Consider the following 18,115-nt stretch of genomic DNA (forward strand, 5'->3'; position numbering starts at 1 on the left):
AAGCGTAAAATAACAGTGGAATGAATCGTTTCTTGTTTTTCTTCATCAGAACTGCATAAGCCCAAACCTTATTGTGTACACACATGTAAAGTACACACTCCACTGCTTTTGTCATATAAGATTTAACCCTTCTTCGACCAGTCTCAATAAAATCAAAAACCCACACTTAACACATACTTGCTTACAGTGGTAAGCATACAGTAAACCAGAGAGAAGGCAAGCACTATACAAGACTGAGCAGGGACAAGTCCAGATGCCACCTACAGACAAAAAAAAATGTACAGTGTCAATTTTAGGACATCGTCAGCCTCAAGCCTCATCTGTCTGAGGTAGAGTTGAGGGTGTAGACTTTCACAAGCATGTCACCTGACAAACAGTTTTCTTTGGGTTTGTAATATTGATAGGAATTGTAGCACAGTCATGGTGAGTGAATCAATCCTTTGTCTGATAGTTGTTGTATGCGGAGGTGTAATAGTTTGAGACACGCATGTGAGGAACGTTTGCTATAGGTGGGACCGTTTGCTTATATGCCTAGGCTCAAAAGGAAGAAAGGGACATACAGTAGGAAGTCAGAAGTTTACATACACCTTAGCCAAATACATTTAAACTCCGTTTTTCACAATTCCTGACATTTAATCCAAGTAGAAATTCCCTGTCTTGGGTCAGTTAGGATCACCATTTTATTTTAAGAACATGAAATGTCAGAATAATAGTAGAGAGAAATAATTATTTCAGATTTAATTTCTTTCATCACATTCCCAGTGGGTCGGAAGTTTACATACACTCAATTAGTATTTGGTAGCATTGCCTTTAAATTGTTTCAATTGGGTCAAACGTTTCGGGTAGCCTTCCACAAGCTTCCCACAATAAGTTGGGTGAATTTTGGCCCATTCCTCCTGACAGAACTGAGTCAGGTTTGTAGGCCCCCTTGCTCGCACAAGCTTTTTCAGTTCTGCCCACAAATTTTCTATGGGATTGAGGTCAGGGATTTGTGATGGCCACTCCAATACCTTGACTTTGTTGTCCTTATTAAGACATATAAAGTATGTATGCTTGGGGTACTTGTCCATTTGGAAGATCCATTTGCGACCAAGCTTGGGGGTGCATAGCAGACTGATGTCTTGAGATGTTGCTTCAATATATCCACATAATTTTCCTCCTCATGATGCATCTATTTTGTGAAGTGCACCAATCCCTCCTGCAGCAAAACACCCCCACAACATGATGCTGCCACCCCCGTGCGTCACGGTTGGGATGGTGTTCTTCAACTTGCAAGCCTCCCCCTTTTTCCTCCAAACATAACGATGGTCATTATGGCCAAACATTTCTATTTTTGTTTCGCCAGACTAGGGGACAATCTTTGTCCCCATGTGCAGTTGCAAACCGTAGTCAGGCTTTTTATGGTGGTTTTGGAGCAGTGACTTCTTTCTTGCTGAGTGGCCTTTCAGGTTATGTCGATATAGGACTTGTTTTACTGTGGATATAGATACTTTTGTACCGGTTTCCTCCAGCATCTTCACAAGGTCATTTGCTGTTGTTTTGGGATTGATTTTCACTTTGCGCACCAAAGTACGTTCATCTCTACGAGACAGAATGCGTCTCCTTCTTGAGCGGTATGGCGGCTGCGTGGTCCCATGGTGTTTAAACTTGCGTATTGTTTGTACAGAGGAGTGTAGTACCTTCAGGCGTTTGGAAATTGCTCCCAAGGATGAACCAGACTTGTGGAGGTCTACAAATATTTACTGAAGCTGATTTATTTTGATTTTCCCATGATTTCAAGCGAAGAGGCACTGAGTTTGCAGATAGGCCTTGAAATACATTAGCCAATTAGATTCTTCTAAAGCCATGACATCATTTTTGGGAATTTTCCAAGCTGATTAAAGGCACAGTCAACTTAGTGTATGTAAACTTCTGGAATTGTGATACAGTGAATAAGTGAAATAATCTGTCTGTAAACAATTGTTGGAAAAATGACTTGTGTCATGCACAAAGTCGATGACCTAACAGACTTGCCAAAACTATAGTTTAAAATATATTTTTGGAGTGGTTGAAAAACGAGTTTATGTAAATTTCCGACTTCAACTGTAAATTAATATGTTGGTTTGCATAAAATAGTCCGTATTAAGACCCGAATGGAAGAAAGAAAGTCAAGATCTCATTGAGAACTACACTTTTGTATTTTGGGAGGGTCACACCCCGTGAAACCCTGTAGAAATACAGTTGTTCATCGTAAATAAAAATAAACATCAGTATATTTCTCTAGTCCTAAACACTGAAGCTAAGTGAATGAAATCAGAAAATGTGTCACCACACACACATACAGAACCAAACTGATGCACTGACTGTAGTTCAGTAAATAAAAAGTGCATTTCATGGGGAGAAGTTAATGTGTGAAGAACATAACTTGCCATATAAAACCTTCAGTAACATAAAAAAGTACATCTACAATATCACAGTAATGTTCCACTTAAACATTGAATTTTTAAACATCAAAAGGCAAAACCAAACCTGAGAAAATAATCTCAACAAAATAATGACGCATCTTCATACATTTTTTTATCTTAAAATGTAGCATTTAAAACAATACTTGAACAGGACGTCAAAAATACATCTTTAACAGTGTAGCATCAGTTCAGGTTAAAGTGAAAACACGAAATAGCAATGTGGGCCCCGCCAGCAGTGTTTCCTTAGCCTGGCCCCAGATCTGTTTGTGCTCGCTTGCCAACTACTATGGACGTTGTTGGCGAAACAGTACAAGCAGATCTGGGACCAAGCTAGTGTTTCCTATTATGTCGTGGAAAAAGAATTACCACGGTGAAAGATGATGGAACCATTCATTGGCTGTGTAGGTTTTTTGGAGTCATCTTTTGGACGGTCTGTGTCTTGTTACTAAACACAGGGCATACTAGCACACCTTCACGTATTTGCATGTGAGCGTATTTTACAGACACACTTATTTAAAAGGAGAAATGCACTACACACAGTAACATAAAGGGACTAATTATGACAGCCGCTGATGAAATCCTGACTTTATATAGCTTCAAAAATGAAAATCCAGTTTCTGCTCATACACGTGTTTGTTCTTGTGGAGTTTTGTGATTTAGCTTCAGGCCACATCGTTGCTTGATCGCAGCCTGCCCTGACATCATTATAAGGGCACAGGGTGAAACAAATATTGAAGCTAGATTGTAATCTATACTGATAACCGTTATGCAATGTGTATCCGTGCAGACTGTTCCAGTATCTCTATCCTCGGACTCTATCATATTCGGAAAACCAGTGTTGAAGTTGCATATTGATATAGATGATCGAAATGACGACTATATCAATACAATGACTCAGAGAGGAGTGTAGTGGGATATGTCCAGGTTTAGGTCAGAGGTCATGTCCATATCCCAAGCTGAACAATCAGAGGCTCTTCACAGAGCATACAAACACAGTTTCCAATTGAGAATCAGGCCTTTTTGTATCACTTCTGAAGATTGTGGAGTTCCCCTTAGTGGCAGTCTATGGGCTTGTGACTGAGGCCTTGTCTTGTTGGTCTCTCTCTCTCTCTCTCTGGACCCCAAGGCTGTAGTGGAGCTCATCACTGTAGCGTTCACATGATGCGCATTGACATACCTTCCTCATCATGTGGGCAGTCTTTCAGCTTCCTCTTAAAATACAAAAAAAACAAAAGCCATGATGTCAATGTAGTGGCTATCATGTTGAACTCATCTGAACTGTACTATAATTGCAAGTCCAATTCCGTTCATAGAGGGTTGATTTACTGTACACACCTGATTGCGAAAGAGAATCCTCATCCGCAGTGGAGAACTGTAGATCTGACCCCAGAGCAGCTATGGAGCTCCTGGGCCGGATGCAGCGGTCGCCTGAGAGACTCCTCCGCAGTAAGGCCTGGAACATGGAATAGAGATGATCAAACCATGATACTAGCCACCTCAATGACATGAATAGATGATCTTAACTTATTGCTTTGAGGACTACCATACTTCTACAAAGGAGAGTGTGTCGGTTTGGGGCTAGTACTAAAGTTACAGTGGTAAGCTTACCTTGTTGGTTTGTAGGCTTATACACAGGTAGTGATAATAGTGTTTCGGGGTTTGGTAGTACACTATGATAGACGTGATCTTACTTTGCGTGTTAGGGGGCTGCTTGGAGCCGAGGCGCTGCTGTAGAGACTCAGGCTGGAGTTGGACCTGCTGACCGTCAGGGTTTTAGACGAGCCTCCTTTCTGGGAGTTGTCGAATAAATACTTCTCCTTTATCTTTAGGTTCGTCCGACCTTTCACTGTGAAATAAATAGCAGACATCAATGGTCATTGTGAATCTGGCTTCATTAAAGCAAGCGTTTTGGGAGGATGTAGTGGATGCAATGCAAGTGGAAATGGACTGTATTAAAGACATGCGGAAAGAGCTTTACAGTGCTTCTCAGGTCACCACGGGCACTGTCCACATGCTTTCAAATGCACTGCTAAAAACTGATACAAGCTTTCCCACTAGCATTGCTAAAAAACAAAATGCTAGCCAAGAGATTATGGATGTTGCTAAATGACCAGCTAACAAACTTCAAAATGGTTCGGATGAAATGTCAACATCCAAAATAAGACGAAAATAAACTAAAAGTTAAAACCTTATATTTGAGAATTATTCATCAATCAATGCGGCCCTACTTTAAGTCTCCACTAACCTCTACAAGGGTCATTCTTGACCAGGAATTCATCAAGTGCTGTCCAACCTCCTCCCACTCGTACCATCAGGGTACTGCGCAGGATACGCACCATCCGCAACTGTTGGGAATCCCCAAACTACAGCAGAGGCCAACGAAAAACATAACTGGTTTCAATAGTCTGGCATTAACAACCCTATGACCAAAGTTTTCTCAGGGTTCAGTTCAACACATGTTCATTGTTCCAATGACCGACATGCAATCAAAAGGTTTTTACGGTCCCTCACCCTGTAGCGGTTGGCACTGATCTGCTCCACCTGGAACCTCTTGGGACAGTTGCACTGAGACACCTGTCGACTCACCTGAGGGAGATACGGGAGTCAGTGAGTCAGATAACGTTCATCAAACACAGCTGTGTTCAGGTGTAATACGTGGAACTGCATGCTGTTACACCGTTGGAGATCATGGGCATGAAAACAACTCTGGGAGACATTTCACCTCCTCGTTGATCTGATCTGCATCTAGCGTCCTCCTGTAGGGATCCCGGCTGGGATGGAGGGCGCTCACAAACTCGTAGTAGTCAATGAAGCCGTCCCCATTCATGTCAAAGATATTGGCCACTGCATTCATCTCCAGGGAGTTGGTGGGGAATTCTAAAAAGGTAATATGTGGATTTGTTTTAGACTTTTAGACTTTGAATCAGTGATGGGAGATGACATTTAAATACGATTTTAATAACAGACTGATCAAAGGTTTCTGCTGATTAAATAAGGCCATCGTTCTCTCCAGGACATTAGTACCAAGTGGCAGTTTTATACACCAATCAAATCAATAATGAATGGGCGTTGATATTGATTAAATGGATATAGAGTTTGAGTGACCGATGCTGAGAGGCTAGGAGTGGGTATGAGGGCAGGGCTTACTGGATGCCAGGACGTTGTCGATCAACTCCTTCTTGCTGATTCGTCCATCCTGGTCCCTGTCGATGTTTCGGAACACATCTAGGATCCGAGACTTGAGGTGGCTGATCCACTGCATGTAGCGCTTTCGCCAGACGTTGAAGTCAAAGTTTGCAAATTCCTCCATCTGTTTGTTGAAAATCAATAATATTAGTGACAAATGACATTAACACTGTACATAGAGTGATTTAGATCCAGATTTGAAGCTATTGAAAGGGAAACTCGGTAACACTTCCAATGAATACCCTCTTAATAATGCATTTTTACTATGTCTTATTAACTAATGCACTTTAATGCACCAAAAGCTGCTCGCGAACGTTTACAACTAACGTTCATAAAGCATGTACGGGAACGCAGCATACCGCTGTGAAGCAAAGAGATAACATATAGCTGGCAATATGTTGTGGCAGTCACCTCTTGGAGTCTCTGCTCGTGCTGCTCTAGGCGGCCCTGTCTGGCCAGAGCCAGGAGCCAGAGTTTCTGCCAGTGGCTGACCAGCTGACTCAGCTGAGGGGTCTGAGGGTTCAGGTTCTCCAGGGGGAGAGGGATTACTATAGGCTGGAGTTTCAGAGTGCTCCTCCTCTCTGGAGCAAACACAGGAAGATGGATACCTCAATTAGCTTAGTATCTACAAACATCCTTTTACTTAAAAAAAAAAACATATTTTATCTGAAAATCAAATCATTTCTGGGGAAAACTTACTGTGGTCAAAAATGTACAAAAACAGCAAAGAGCAATTTCTCAAGCAAGAATTTAGCAAGGACTGTCTGGGAGTGGTCTGATTGGGTGGAGGGGGGACTGACAACGAGCAGTTATTGGCAGAGAGGTTTGGAACTCTCTTTAGTCTTTTATGTAATATACCGCCTGGTGATGTCGATAGGCAGGCCAAAACTCAATCCCATCAAAATAGGCAGAACTTTCAGGTGGTCTTTTCAAACAGCTCTTACACTAAAAAGGCATTATCATCATTTTCACAATTTCACACCATTATTCCAACTTCATAGTGTGAAAATATATACAGTATAAAACACAGGACAATTAATGACGTGTTTGACTACATTGGCCCTTTAATGTAAAATGTGTCCATGTTTGACATAATCCCTCAAAAAATGTGCACGTCAACATTTTAATATGGCTCAGATTAGTGCTGTAAGTGAAACAGGTATTCAATAAAATACAAAGTCCCTAAGCCAACAGGTTGCAAACCCTAACCCTTCACTTACTTGTCAGTGCCTTGCGGCACGGCGAAGCCTGCTGTTTGGGGATCAGCTTCTGTTTGCAGGATTTTGTGGCATGTTCTACATCTGGTAGTTTTCGGTTCAGCTCCTCCATGAATAACTGGAGAGAGGAATGGTGAGTTATTATTCAAGTCTTAACTAAAAAGAAATTGAGTCTGTAAAGAACAAAATAGATAGTATTTTGTGAACTAATACTCACACTTGACCCCCCCCCCCCCTTAATAGCGCTGATTTTGCTGATAGCTACTTTATTGAGGGACAATGTCCTTACTATGTGATATGTGGTTGTCCCACAAAGCTATCTTAAAATGAATGCACTAACTTTAAGTCATCTCTGGATAAGAGAGTCTGCTAAATGACTAAAATGTCAAATGTAAATGTATTTGGTGATTGTATACTGTGTGGATTGCAACTGTATAGCTGTGTTTGTTAGTCCTGTGCTCTGTATGGTTTGTAGCTCGTAGAGACTCTATGGTTCGTGACTGTGAAAACTCTGTGTTCATGTATTATACCATGTGTTGGACGATGAGTTCCTGGTTGTGTTCTATGCTCTCAGCCGGTGGCTCCTGGTCTCTGAGGTCGAGGGCCTCCTCGGCGGATGAGATCCAGTCCAGTAGGCGCTGCAGATTCTCCCGCTCATCCTCCAGAGCAGACAGGCTGGCCTGGATCCTCTGGCCCTGCTGCTGGGCCCAAGTCTGCACCTGAATCGGAGAGAGAGATAGAGGGAACACCAGCAAAAAGTTACTTCTGGATTCTGTGTTGTCTACAGGGAATCAGCAAGACCACCTAACAGAAAATGACTAACTGCAGACTGACTGACTGCAAATTGACTGACAGGCTGTCTGGCTGGCCAACTCACTCATTCCCTTTGCACCGGCTAGCACATCATAGGCAGCAACAAAAACCTAATTTATCTTCAAAATGGATCAAACATTCACAGTTTCTTTGGTGGGGGAGGGGAAATGTAAATATAACCTAGCGTAGCAGGTGTAAAAAGACGCCTGAGCAGAGATCCCACTTCAGTTTTTAGGGGAAGCAGAAGTTTGGCTGTAAAATACTGTAGCCCTGAAAACCGGATGTTAGTGTTTTCTGGTGGCTCCGCAAAGGCAAATTTAAATACCTCAAAGAAATAAGGCTACACTGACACAATGCTTAAGTCATTATCATTACATTTTTGTCCTACGTAAAATCCTAAGTAGGTAAGAGTGGTCTCACCTCTTCGTAGCGGGTCTTGGTGACGCTGATCCAGGACTTGAGTGTGATGATGGAGTCTGGGTGACAGGAGGACAGGATTTCCTCACTCAGACACTGGATGCTCTCTAGCTCCATTTCCTGGAAGCTCAGGGAAGTGATTGACTCCTGGACACAGGGCACAAACAGAGCTCATTTACACCCCCTGTCTACTGGGTAATGCCATCAAACTATAAAACTACGAGTAAATACAAAATGATCTGAAGCGTGGTATCTTGAAAGTCAGTAAAGCTGAAAAGGCAACCACAAAACTGAAACTACCTCCCTCCAGCCATCTTTCAGTCGAGCCCTACCTCTTCATCATGGCCTGCCCTTAACCCCACTATCCTCACACACTCTTCTCAAGCACCCATTATCTTCCACTTACTCACAGACACACACAACACCGGCTCACTCAGTCATGCACTGACACATCACACCTTTTCCCTTCCTTGAGCCCAGACCCTCTACTCTTTGTTTCGTGTTTTTGTCCTTTTGTTTGGTTTGGCGTTGTTTTGTTTTGATTTCAATTTCTTGTTTTTCATTTCTACAATTCTAAAGCAACTTTGGGTACTTGAAAAGCGCTTTATAAATACCATGAACTATTATTAGTATTTATAATGATTATTATTATTATAAAAGCTAGATAAAGCAGCAGGCTTTTATAACTTGTATCTCGCAACCTCTACAAGCCCTGATATGAATTGTTATTATGCTATTTATACACCTTAATAATGGAGCTTACAGTGATATTAGGCCTACATGTCTACCTACCTTATGTTGTTTGCGAAAGGCCAGCAGAGCTTCCTCCTCCTCAGGGATGACCCCGTACTTCAGCACCCTCTCTGCCTCCGCCAGATGTTCCAGGAAGGAGTGGACCAGCCTGTCAAACTTCTCAGCCTGACAGAGAAAGTACAATGAGATAAACCGTCCTTAATAGAAAGCCATAACAAGGCATTATAAAGCCTCATGCGTGTTTATAACAAGTCATAAATCATTATACCTGCAGGCTTTAAGTAAAGTGTTTAGGAAGGATACACTTTGTTGTCCAAGAGGGGGAAACTGTCTTGAACAATTTCTGGGTATACCCCGTCCATACTATACAAGTACATTACATAACACTGAAGAAATGTCAAATGTGATCGTAAAATGTGAATAAGACAGTATGGTGAGTTACCTGTTGAAGGGCTGCCTCCAGCCTGGCCTGCTTGGATACGGACAGTTTGCACACATCCTCCCAGCGTCCCTCCAATTCGTCCATCTGCTCCTGCAACCAATGGGCATCAGCAGTGCTGCTCCTGGTCAGGTCCCTCACCGAGCGCTTCAGGGTCCTAATGCACCCGGCTCGCTTCCCCAACTCCTTCTGGAACACCTGAGAAACAAGAGAGTCCAAGAGAATGTCAGCGTGAGAGGAATTTCATACCCTGTATTGCTGTCAAACAGCTTTCAGGTGACGCCTCAAGAAAGGTATTGTTATGGTGTCCATAGAAAAGCCTCAATATCTTATCGAATCACATACACAGAATGTATAAATAATGACCTTGTGCTTGTCGATCAGATTGTTGACCATGTCTTTTTCCCCACTGACAGGTACGTCTTCAGCCAGCTGTGGCTCTGCTCTGTATAACCAGTCATTCAAGGCTTGAAGGGCGTCTGTGAATCTGCCTGAAAACAGCAGTGCCTCCTCCAGTTTGTGTTGCCTGAGGAAAATTTTACTGGATCATAAACTCTGTCAAAGTTGGCCAACCGTGTTGCCCAAATTGATTCCGGCCACAATCCACTCCCTACCCCTACCCTTGGCTTTGATGTTTGCAGATCCCTTTCATGTTTGCAGATCTGTAAGGTGGAAGCAAAATTGTGGATAGTCCACAACTATTTGGATTGAACCTATCCTATCCCTTCAGGTCTACAGATATTGAGGGCCTAGGGGAAGAGGTAGGGAGTGAATTGGGACCAGTATTTTAAATCATTTTAGCTGTGTGGAAATGCCATTTCCCTCAGCAGCGCATTGTGTCCCTCACCTTTCCATGGATTTGCCACTGATGGTATCCCATGAGTCCCGGAGCTCAGAGAGCAGGTTCTCCAGGTGCTGTCTGTCCTGGGCGCTCTGAGACCTCTCATGGAGGCCCCGCCCACTCTTTAGAGTGGCCTCGTACATAGGTCGCTTCGAGCGCAGAAGCTTCTGGAAGTCCTAGGAGCACACATACAGAAAAATACAGGAATAAAAGGTAAATATGTAATTTTGCGGAACAAAAACAATGGACAATTTAAATTATACATTCTAAGCTAGAATAACATTCACAAGAGCTACAATTATTTCTATAATTTCATTAGGCCTACCTTCTGTTCGGTGAGCTGCAGTTTAATTTCCTCGTGGTCCGCGGCGATCTCTTTATGTGTGTCCAGCGTCTGCTCCACCTCAGTCATCCAGTCCACTAGAAGGCGCCAAGATTCACTGAACTGAAATATTAGAGGATAACATGTGCTTGTTATCACGAGAGCCCTTCTAAATTGGACTATTGAAACTGAGGTATTAAGACTGTTTTGGAGGGTTACTATGAGTTAATAGATAGAGGATGTCGGGGAAAAAAAATCTTATGTGGGGTGGAAAATACAGAATAGTTCATAATTACCCAAAAAACTATATTTCAGAGATGGTTCTGTATCTATACCTGTTTTGCATTCTTCTTGACGTCCTCTAGTGTTCGGCCCCTCTCTGTGGTGCACTGGTGAAGTTTCCTGTAGCGGTCCTGTACGGTCATGATCAGGTTGTGAACCACGTCACAGTCCTCCTTCCTGCTCAGCTCGGTCAGCCTGGAGCCTGAAGTCTCCACCACTGTCTTCTTCTCACCGTAGCAGTTCACCTCACTCACCAGAGTCTGTAGGGAGGAAATACACTAGGATTTGTCATATACACACACAGACATCATTCGCACATGCACACACATATGCACAAACACATACTCTCACACACAGACACAAATGCATGTGCACATGCATGCTAATACACACAAACTCACACGCAGACAGACAGACAGACAGACAGACAGACACACACACATACACACCCGGTGTTCTTGAAGCTGGCCACAGACTGTGTCCAGGATGAAGCTGGGGGCAGGCAGGTCTCCTATGGCCTCCTCATACTTGGTCATCCTGGTCAGCAGCTCCTGGACATTACAGTGGAACTCCTTTGCCAGGCTCAACCCTTCGGTTAGCTTAGCCTACGAACAGAACAGATATCACACTTTTACCCAGGTCATTCACAAATATACTGTAGTTAATCATCATATTCTTAGGCCCCTCATCAGTGTCACTTAGCCTTGTCCCAGATCTGGATTGGAAGAAAACTGACTGAAAAAGGGAGGGACTACCTGAACTTATCCAGTAAGAAATGCTCCTTTTCGTTTTCTGTAGCTAAAACATTGTTGCATGCCCTAATCAACCCAACCCTGTATGTAAGGTTGACAATGGTCAGAGGGGTTGGCTAAAGCACATAGATCTGGGAGCAGTCTAAGTCTCACTCTCACCTTGCGGTCCTGTACTTTCCCATAGACGGTAGTCCACTTCTGCTCCAGGATACAGAGGCTGTGTTCCGTGCTGGAGCCCCGGGTCACGTTGCCGCTCTCCAACATCCTGCGGATGGCGTTCCTCACGTCTGTGTAGGCATGGAGCTTGGAGTCCATCTCGTTACACAGCTCCTGGGGCAGTACAGAGAGGGAAGCTCAGCATCCACTATGTCCACTTATATACAGCACGTCTCCCACTTTCCTTTCAAACTGATATATATATATATATATTTTTTATGGACAAAATATTATTCATTATGTATGCAGTCAAATGTCCATCTGCTAACTAGTTACCGTTCACCGTAACTGGGTAGAACAGGAGAGAAATTGCCTATTGACTAATTGTCATCTTTTTGCAAATCGGTTGATATGAGGCTGCAAGGACACCGTTGTAATTTCTTGATAACAATATTGAATATGCTCTCGGAGCCATCGGCATCAATACCTTCTGTCTCTCCAGAGTCTGTGCAGCAGGAAGGAGCTCTACAGCACAGTGGCATTGTGACATTGAACAAAGATGATTAGGGCATTTTGGGACTGGCACTAGCACCCGGTCCTCTCTCAGGACCCTCTGGGGAGTGCCAGTGTTGTAGTACTCCACTTTAGCAACTTGATTACAGCACTAGGCACAGCACACTGACACTGTGCTGTCAGCTCAAGAGGAAGAGATTATTCTGGGACAGGCACTGGGCTCTAGCACCCTCTCCTGTTCCCAGGACCCCTGGGGAAGTGCACAACACACTAGCACTCTGTTCTGTCAGCTCCGTTACACCCTGAGAGTGGTGTAAGACTGGTGGAGTGGTCTTGATGCTCTCCAGAAGGCATCTGTCACTGAGACTAGTCCCAGGGATAACAGTAAGAGAGAACACTATGTCAAACTGCCTAAACTCATTAGCTTAGGGGCGGCAGGGTAGCCTAGTGGTTAGAGCATTGGACTAGTAACCGGAAGGTTGCAAGTTCAAACCCTCAAGCTGACAAGGTACAAATCTGTCGTTCTGCCCCTGAACAGGCAGTTAACCCACTGTTCCTAGGCTGTCATTGAAAATAAGAATTTGTTCTTAACTGACTTGCCTAATTAAATAAAGGTAAAATAAAAAAATTTGACCCTAGGGGGATTGACAGCCATCCACAGCCCCAATAAGGCTCCTAGCTGCCTGGGAGGGAGAACATTGGACAGTGTGAGATAAATAATGAATCACTAAGCCTGGGTCCATCGCATTGCCTGCCTGCCACTCCATCTTAAAGAAAGAGAGATGGCAGACAATGACATTTAGTAGAAGCTCTTGGAACTGCTTGCTACCAGGTTGACCCTGAATGGGATTCACTGTGACTTTCTCCACCAGATTTTAAAGGTAAAATCTTACTTACTGGATTACAACAGTTTCATGGAGTGACCGTGTAAATAAGCAATACCTTCATCATTTCCATGTCTTCACCATTAACAACCATTGCTTTTTGCCATGTCTGGGTACTTACTGACATCCAGTGGTAAAGAGGTGTGCTCACATAGGTAAAAGTCCTCACAAAATGGTAGTTTTTGTTGTTTTGTGTCCCTCTAGTATGAATTAATGAGTAGCATTTTATTTTCGCGTCAAATCGCCATTTGGCAACTCATCCCTTGTGGGATTAATTGGCACATTACAATAATTCACTGTGGTAATTCAATGATAGTTCTTCTTCTGGTGTTCTCTGCATTACGCATCGCATAAAGAGTGAATAATGTAAGGTAAAAAATCAATACATAATAGTAAATAAGGTTATCCAAACATTTCAAAAAATATATACATACATAAATACATACACACTGTATATATACACACACACACACACACATATGTACATACATACATAACATATACAGATAAATAAATACAGAACAAAAAGAAACAGAAGGCATTTGAACCCAGTCTGGCACAAAGAGAAGTTTTATGTGTGAGACAAGCCTATGCACACGTACCATTTACCACATAGAAGCTAAATATATGTACAATGTAATTATAGGTAGCCCATTTTCTTTATTCCAGGCTTTTAACTAAATATTCCGCAAACGGAAATACACAATGGACAAAAAAACATAGTAGTTCGTACAATATTTTGCCTATGATAATTGTTTACCATATAGATATAATCATAAACAGTTGACATTATTGTCGGTAGGTACTATACTGTACATACGTCCAAGCCTGAGTTTCTGCACGAGGCAGAGTGAGTTTAGTTTCTGTTTTGTTTCTTAGTAACTTGTGGGTGAGGTCCATTTCAACCAATGAGGAAAGAATAGCACAGACGATCCCTGTGTGTGAAAAAAGAATGGCTGCCAGTTTGTCTCTCTTGGAGGAGCACCTCTCTTGTCCCGTTTGCGGTGACATCTTCAGGAACCCGGTGGTCCTCAAATGCAGCCACAGCTTCTGTGAGGAGTGTCTGCAGAAATACTGGAAGGAAATGGAGAATCCGCTGTGTCCCGTATGCAAAAAAGAGTGTTCATCTGAGGAGCAGAGTTTAAGCCTCGCCTTAAAGAGTCTCTGTGATTCCTTACAGAACGGGGGTGAAAACATCAGATCTGATAACAACTGCCAGCTGCATGGGGAGAAACTTAAAATCTTCTGTTTCGACGATAAACAGCTCATCTGTGTTGTCTGCTACACATCAAAAAAACATAAAGGTCATGACTGTTATCCCGTTGAGGAGGCTGTGCCGGATTTGAAGGTGAGACCATTTTGTAAACTTTTTGTTTACTTTGCTTGCATTTAACTGGCAATGTACCTCTCTGCGACAAAACCAGTTGCATAATCAGCATAATTGTGTAAATTGAGTGGACTTCAAAAAAATAAACGTAGCTGAATTTGAAAAAGCTCGTTGCGTAAAATTACAAGTTCATGTTTGCTTGTGGAAGGCGATGGCAAAAGACACTACACACACGCACTTTATTTTTTGACATTGATGAGGAGAGCAGAGCACCAGAGAGGATGAAAACCACTATCTACTCTCTTTGACAGCACCATTTCCGTTGCTCTTGTCCTGTGAGGAGTATATCGGTCTGTAATAAAACACTTTTGTGGGAAAAAAAACTCCTTCTGATTAGCTGGGCGTGGCTCCCAAGTGGGTAGGCCTAATTAATTTATTTCAATTGGCTGATTTATTTATATGAACTGTAACTCAGTAAAATCGTTTATTGTTGCTTTTATATTTTTATTGAGTTTAAATTATACACCGGATAGGTGCAGTGAAATGTGTTTTTTTTTACGGGATCAGCCATAGTAGTACGGCGATTAAAGTCCCTCGCTCAAGGACACATCGACAGATTTCTCACCTCGTCGGCTCGGGTATTCGAACCAGCGACCTTTCAGCTACTGGCAAATGTGTAACATCCCGGCTCCATGCACATATACTGTACCCTGCAGGGTTCAATCCATGACATCTTTCCAATTTTTTATCCCACTCTTATTTAGCACAAAAAAAAGAGATTAGAGGGCTTCAGATTATTCAATACAAAAACCCAAGGCAACCAACCAGCTGCAATACGACTTTTAGTTACATTTGGGCATGTTGAATTGTATTTTCAATCAACCTAAAAAATTCAAGCAAATTTGTGAATGTTGGTTGAGTTAATACGCCAGAATGTTGCGCAAACAAAAAATGGTATTGCATCTGGTTGCCTTGGTTTTTGAAGCTGAATCAACACACATTTTTACAGCGTGGGCAACAAAATCAGATGTTTGACAATTATCACTTCCAATCTAGAGTGAAATCCAGGCTGTGGTTTCCACTTTGAAGAACAAACTAGAAAACAAGAACACAGCCAAGATGTGTCATCAAAGCTGGGTGGAGCACATAAAGGTAGCTATATTATAATGCATTTTAAGTAACATAAATATTTGAGTGAGCGTTTGGGCAATGTTGAAAGTTGAGTTGAATGTTCTATTGTAGGGCCAGGCCCAATTTGCAGAGGAGCAGATCAGCAGGGAGTTTCAGAAACTCCACCAGTTCCTAGACGAGGAAGAGACGGCCAGGATAGCTACCCTGAGAGAGGAAGAACGGCAGAAATCTGAAGTGATGCAAGAAAAAGCTGAGGCATTGACCAGAGAGCTCACAACCCTTTCAGAGACGATTGTAGTTATAGATAAGGAAATGGATGTTGACAATATCACATTCCTGCAGGTAAGGGGTCTGTCAAAATGTTAAAAATCCCATTTCTGTGAAACTGTTTCTCTCACAGTCGCCTGATATTAAGTGACGTTTGTCCTCGTTCTTTTTTCATAGAACTACAAGGCCATACTTAACAGGTAAATCACTTTTTTAAGTGTCTAAATTATTATAATTCTTTCCATTCCACTGACACATCCATTTATTTATTTTATTTTTTCCATAGAGCCAATTGCACATTCCCAGATACTGAAGATACTCAGGTAGTGTCAGGAGCACTGATTGACGTGGCCAAACATGTGGGATCTCTCAAGTTCAAAGTCTGGGAGAAGATGCATGAGTTTGTTGACTACAGTGAGTGCATTCCCCCAAAAAAATGGTTTCTCTACTGTATGTCTCCCATCAATATAGTTCAATATTAATATGCAATATCTCTGCACACATCCCTATAGCTCCTGTGACCATGGATCCGAACACAATGTCCACTAAGTTCACACTCTCTGATGACCTCACCACTATGACATACTGTGACGAGAGGCAGAGTCTCCCAGACAATCCCGAAAGGTTTCTTAACGTAGGAGTGTTGGGTTCTGAAGGGTACAGTAAAGGCATCCATTACTGGGATGTGGAGGTAGGAGATAATGATAACTGGATCTTAGGAGTAGCCAAAGAGTCCATTCCACGCAAGAAGCAAGTCAAAATGGAGCCTCAGAGTGGATTGTGGATCATCAAACACATCAGTGGCAAATACAAAGCATGTATAAAATTGCATGTCCAGATCAAAGTAGATGAGAGCCCACAAGTGATCCGAGTTCGACTGGACTGTGACAAAGGGGAGGTGACATTCTGCGACATCACCAAGAACACGACTCTCTACACCTTCAAAGACAAAATCACTGAAAAGGTGTTCCCGTACTTTAATAGTGGAAGTAAGATTTGCCCACTGCGCCTTTTTGTAGCGGGAAAGGAGAAAACTAGCTAATTGCCAGGGTCAAGTGAGGACAAACATGCAATTATGTACTTACATTAGCTGGAAGGTTGTGAAAATTGTTTGACTAAAACTCAATGTAATTAAAATCAAGACTTTCCTTTAATATATTTTTTAATTTTTATTTATTCGTTATTTTACCAGGTAAGTTGACTGAGAACACATTCTCATTTACAGCAACGACCTGGGGAATAGTTACAGGGGAGAGGAGGGGGATGAATGAGCCAATTGTAAACTGGGGATTATCAGGTGACCGTGATGGTTTGAGGGCCAGATTGGGAATTTAGCCAGGACACCGGGGTTAACACCCCTACTCTTACGATAAGTGCCATGGGATCTTTAAATGACCGCAGAGAGTCAGGACACCCGTTTAACGTCCCATCCGAAAGACGGCACCCTACACAGGGTAGTGTAATCACTGCCCTGGGGCATTGGGATAGTTTTTAGACCAGAGGAAAGAATAAGACACTGCCATCTCAGAAGGAATGAACAAGTGTTTTAAGCAGTTGATACAGTATATATACAAAAAATGTAATGTCAGTAATCAAAATAAATGATATGTAAGTTTCAATTGCACCTTCCTAGTCATTCAATTAACACATTCACATAAAAAGTTTGAATGTACTGTCATTAAAGATATCAACCACTAGATGGGGATATCCAGCTATATATATATATATATATATATATATATATATCATACAATGACAATCCATATTAGGTTCCAATGAGATCCAGGTGGATGGGTAAAGGGGTCTCACCCTATAGTACTATGAATCTCTGAACTTGGATTTCAGTTTTTGATCAGGGCACAGGACCGTTTGTGGGCAGCTACTAGATGGGTCCAGTGGCGACCCATCATTCAGGACAGTTGAGTTTTTTTCGTTTTGTTGCCTGTTTGCATGTTATTTTGGCATTAATACAGTATGTGTCATATCAGTTTGCAAACAATGTCAATTAAAAATGTCATACATTGAGTCAGTAAAGCTGCATACAAACATGGTCTCTTTTTTTTGCATTCTTGAGTGAGGCAGCTTCAAAATGCAGGTGTTTCAGCCTAGCTCAGCACTTTCTGTGGTGGTGGGGCAGCCAGCAGAATATATGGAACGTAGGAGTTGGTAATGTTCTCTAGTTGCACTGTAATTGGCTCAATGTTCTTTCACTCATGGGGACACTACGTCACCGCAAAATATACAGGTAGAGCTAGAAAATGCATGCCCCTTTGGGTGCTGCCATAGAGTTACATTAGAAGTGCCCATCCAAGAAGGCTCAAGGTCATTGGCCACAGATACAATTACATCAAATCACGTTTTATCTACAGTA

At 42.3% G+C, this 18,115-nt stretch overlaps 2 protein-coding genes across 2 annotated transcripts in view; one reads left to right on the forward strand and one right to left on the reverse strand.

The window, feature by feature from the left end:
• Window positions 1-657: 657 nt before the first annotated feature.
• The window catches only part of LOC115142255 (plectin-like), a 139,922-nt gene continuing 122,464 nt past the window's right edge, over window positions 658-18,115 (reverse strand). The window contains exons 57-75 of the mRNA XM_065027205.1: window positions 11,626-11,796; window positions 11,164-11,319; window positions 10,768-10,974; window positions 10,436-10,555; window positions 10,117-10,286; window positions 9,636-9,795; window positions 9,273-9,467; window positions 8,870-8,995; window positions 8,081-8,224; window positions 7,378-7,566; window positions 6,851-6,965; window positions 6,042-6,211; window positions 5,592-5,754; window positions 5,167-5,321; window positions 4,956-5,030; window positions 4,690-4,807; window positions 4,136-4,290; window positions 3,780-3,897; window positions 658-3,655 (exon numbers count right to left, since the gene is read on the reverse strand). Of these exons, the coding sequence (XP_064883277.1) occupies window positions 3,630-3,655; window positions 3,780-3,897; window positions 4,136-4,290; window positions 4,690-4,807; window positions 4,956-5,030; window positions 5,167-5,321; window positions 5,592-5,754; window positions 6,042-6,211; window positions 6,851-6,965; window positions 7,378-7,566; window positions 8,081-8,224; window positions 8,870-8,995; window positions 9,273-9,467; window positions 9,636-9,795; window positions 10,117-10,286; window positions 10,436-10,555; window positions 10,768-10,974; window positions 11,164-11,319; window positions 11,626-11,796 (2,733 nt within the window). The 3' untranslated portion in view covers window positions 658-3,629. The remainder of the gene's footprint in view (window positions 3,656-3,779; window positions 3,898-4,135; window positions 4,291-4,689; window positions 4,808-4,955; window positions 5,031-5,166; window positions 5,322-5,591; window positions 5,755-6,041; window positions 6,212-6,850; window positions 6,966-7,377; window positions 7,567-8,080; window positions 8,225-8,869; window positions 8,996-9,272; window positions 9,468-9,635; window positions 9,796-10,116; window positions 10,287-10,435; window positions 10,556-10,767; window positions 10,975-11,163; window positions 11,320-11,625; window positions 11,797-18,115) is intronic.
• On the forward strand, window positions 13,927-17,794 carry LOC115141379 (nuclear factor 7, brain-like). The gene is made up of 6 exons (XM_029680177.2): window positions 13,927-14,367; window positions 15,403-15,498; window positions 15,589-15,819; window positions 15,922-15,944; window positions 16,031-16,158; window positions 16,257-17,794. Exons 1-6 carry the CDS (start codon window positions 13,972-13,974, stop codon window positions 16,784-16,786), a joined length of 1,404 nt encoding a protein of 467 aa, XP_029536037.2. The 5' UTR covers window positions 13,927-13,971; the 3' UTR covers window positions 16,787-17,794.

Source organism: Oncorhynchus nerka, linkage group LG14, assembly GCF_034236695.1.
Source record: "Oncorhynchus nerka isolate Pitt River linkage group LG14, Oner_Uvic_2.0, whole genome shotgun sequence".
NCBI lineage: Eukaryota > Metazoa > Chordata > Actinopteri > Salmoniformes > Salmonidae > Oncorhynchus > Oncorhynchus nerka.

What these genes read in the sequence shown, in the direction of transcription:
- LOC115141379 (XM_029680177.2), top strand. Translation starts at nt 13,972, where the DNA reads ATGGCTGCCAGTTTGTCTCTCTTGGAGGAGCACCTCTCTTGTCCCGTT. An exon ending in GCTGGGTGGAGCACATAAAG is followed by an intron (nt 15,499 to 15,588) that starts GTAGCTATATTA and finishes GTTCTATTGTAG; the next exon opens with GGCCAGGCCCAATTTGCAGA. An exon ending in GCATGAGTTTGTTGACTACA is followed by an intron (nt 16,159 to 16,256) that starts GTGAGTGCATTC and finishes ACATCCCTATAG; the next exon opens with CTCCTGTGACCATGGATCCG.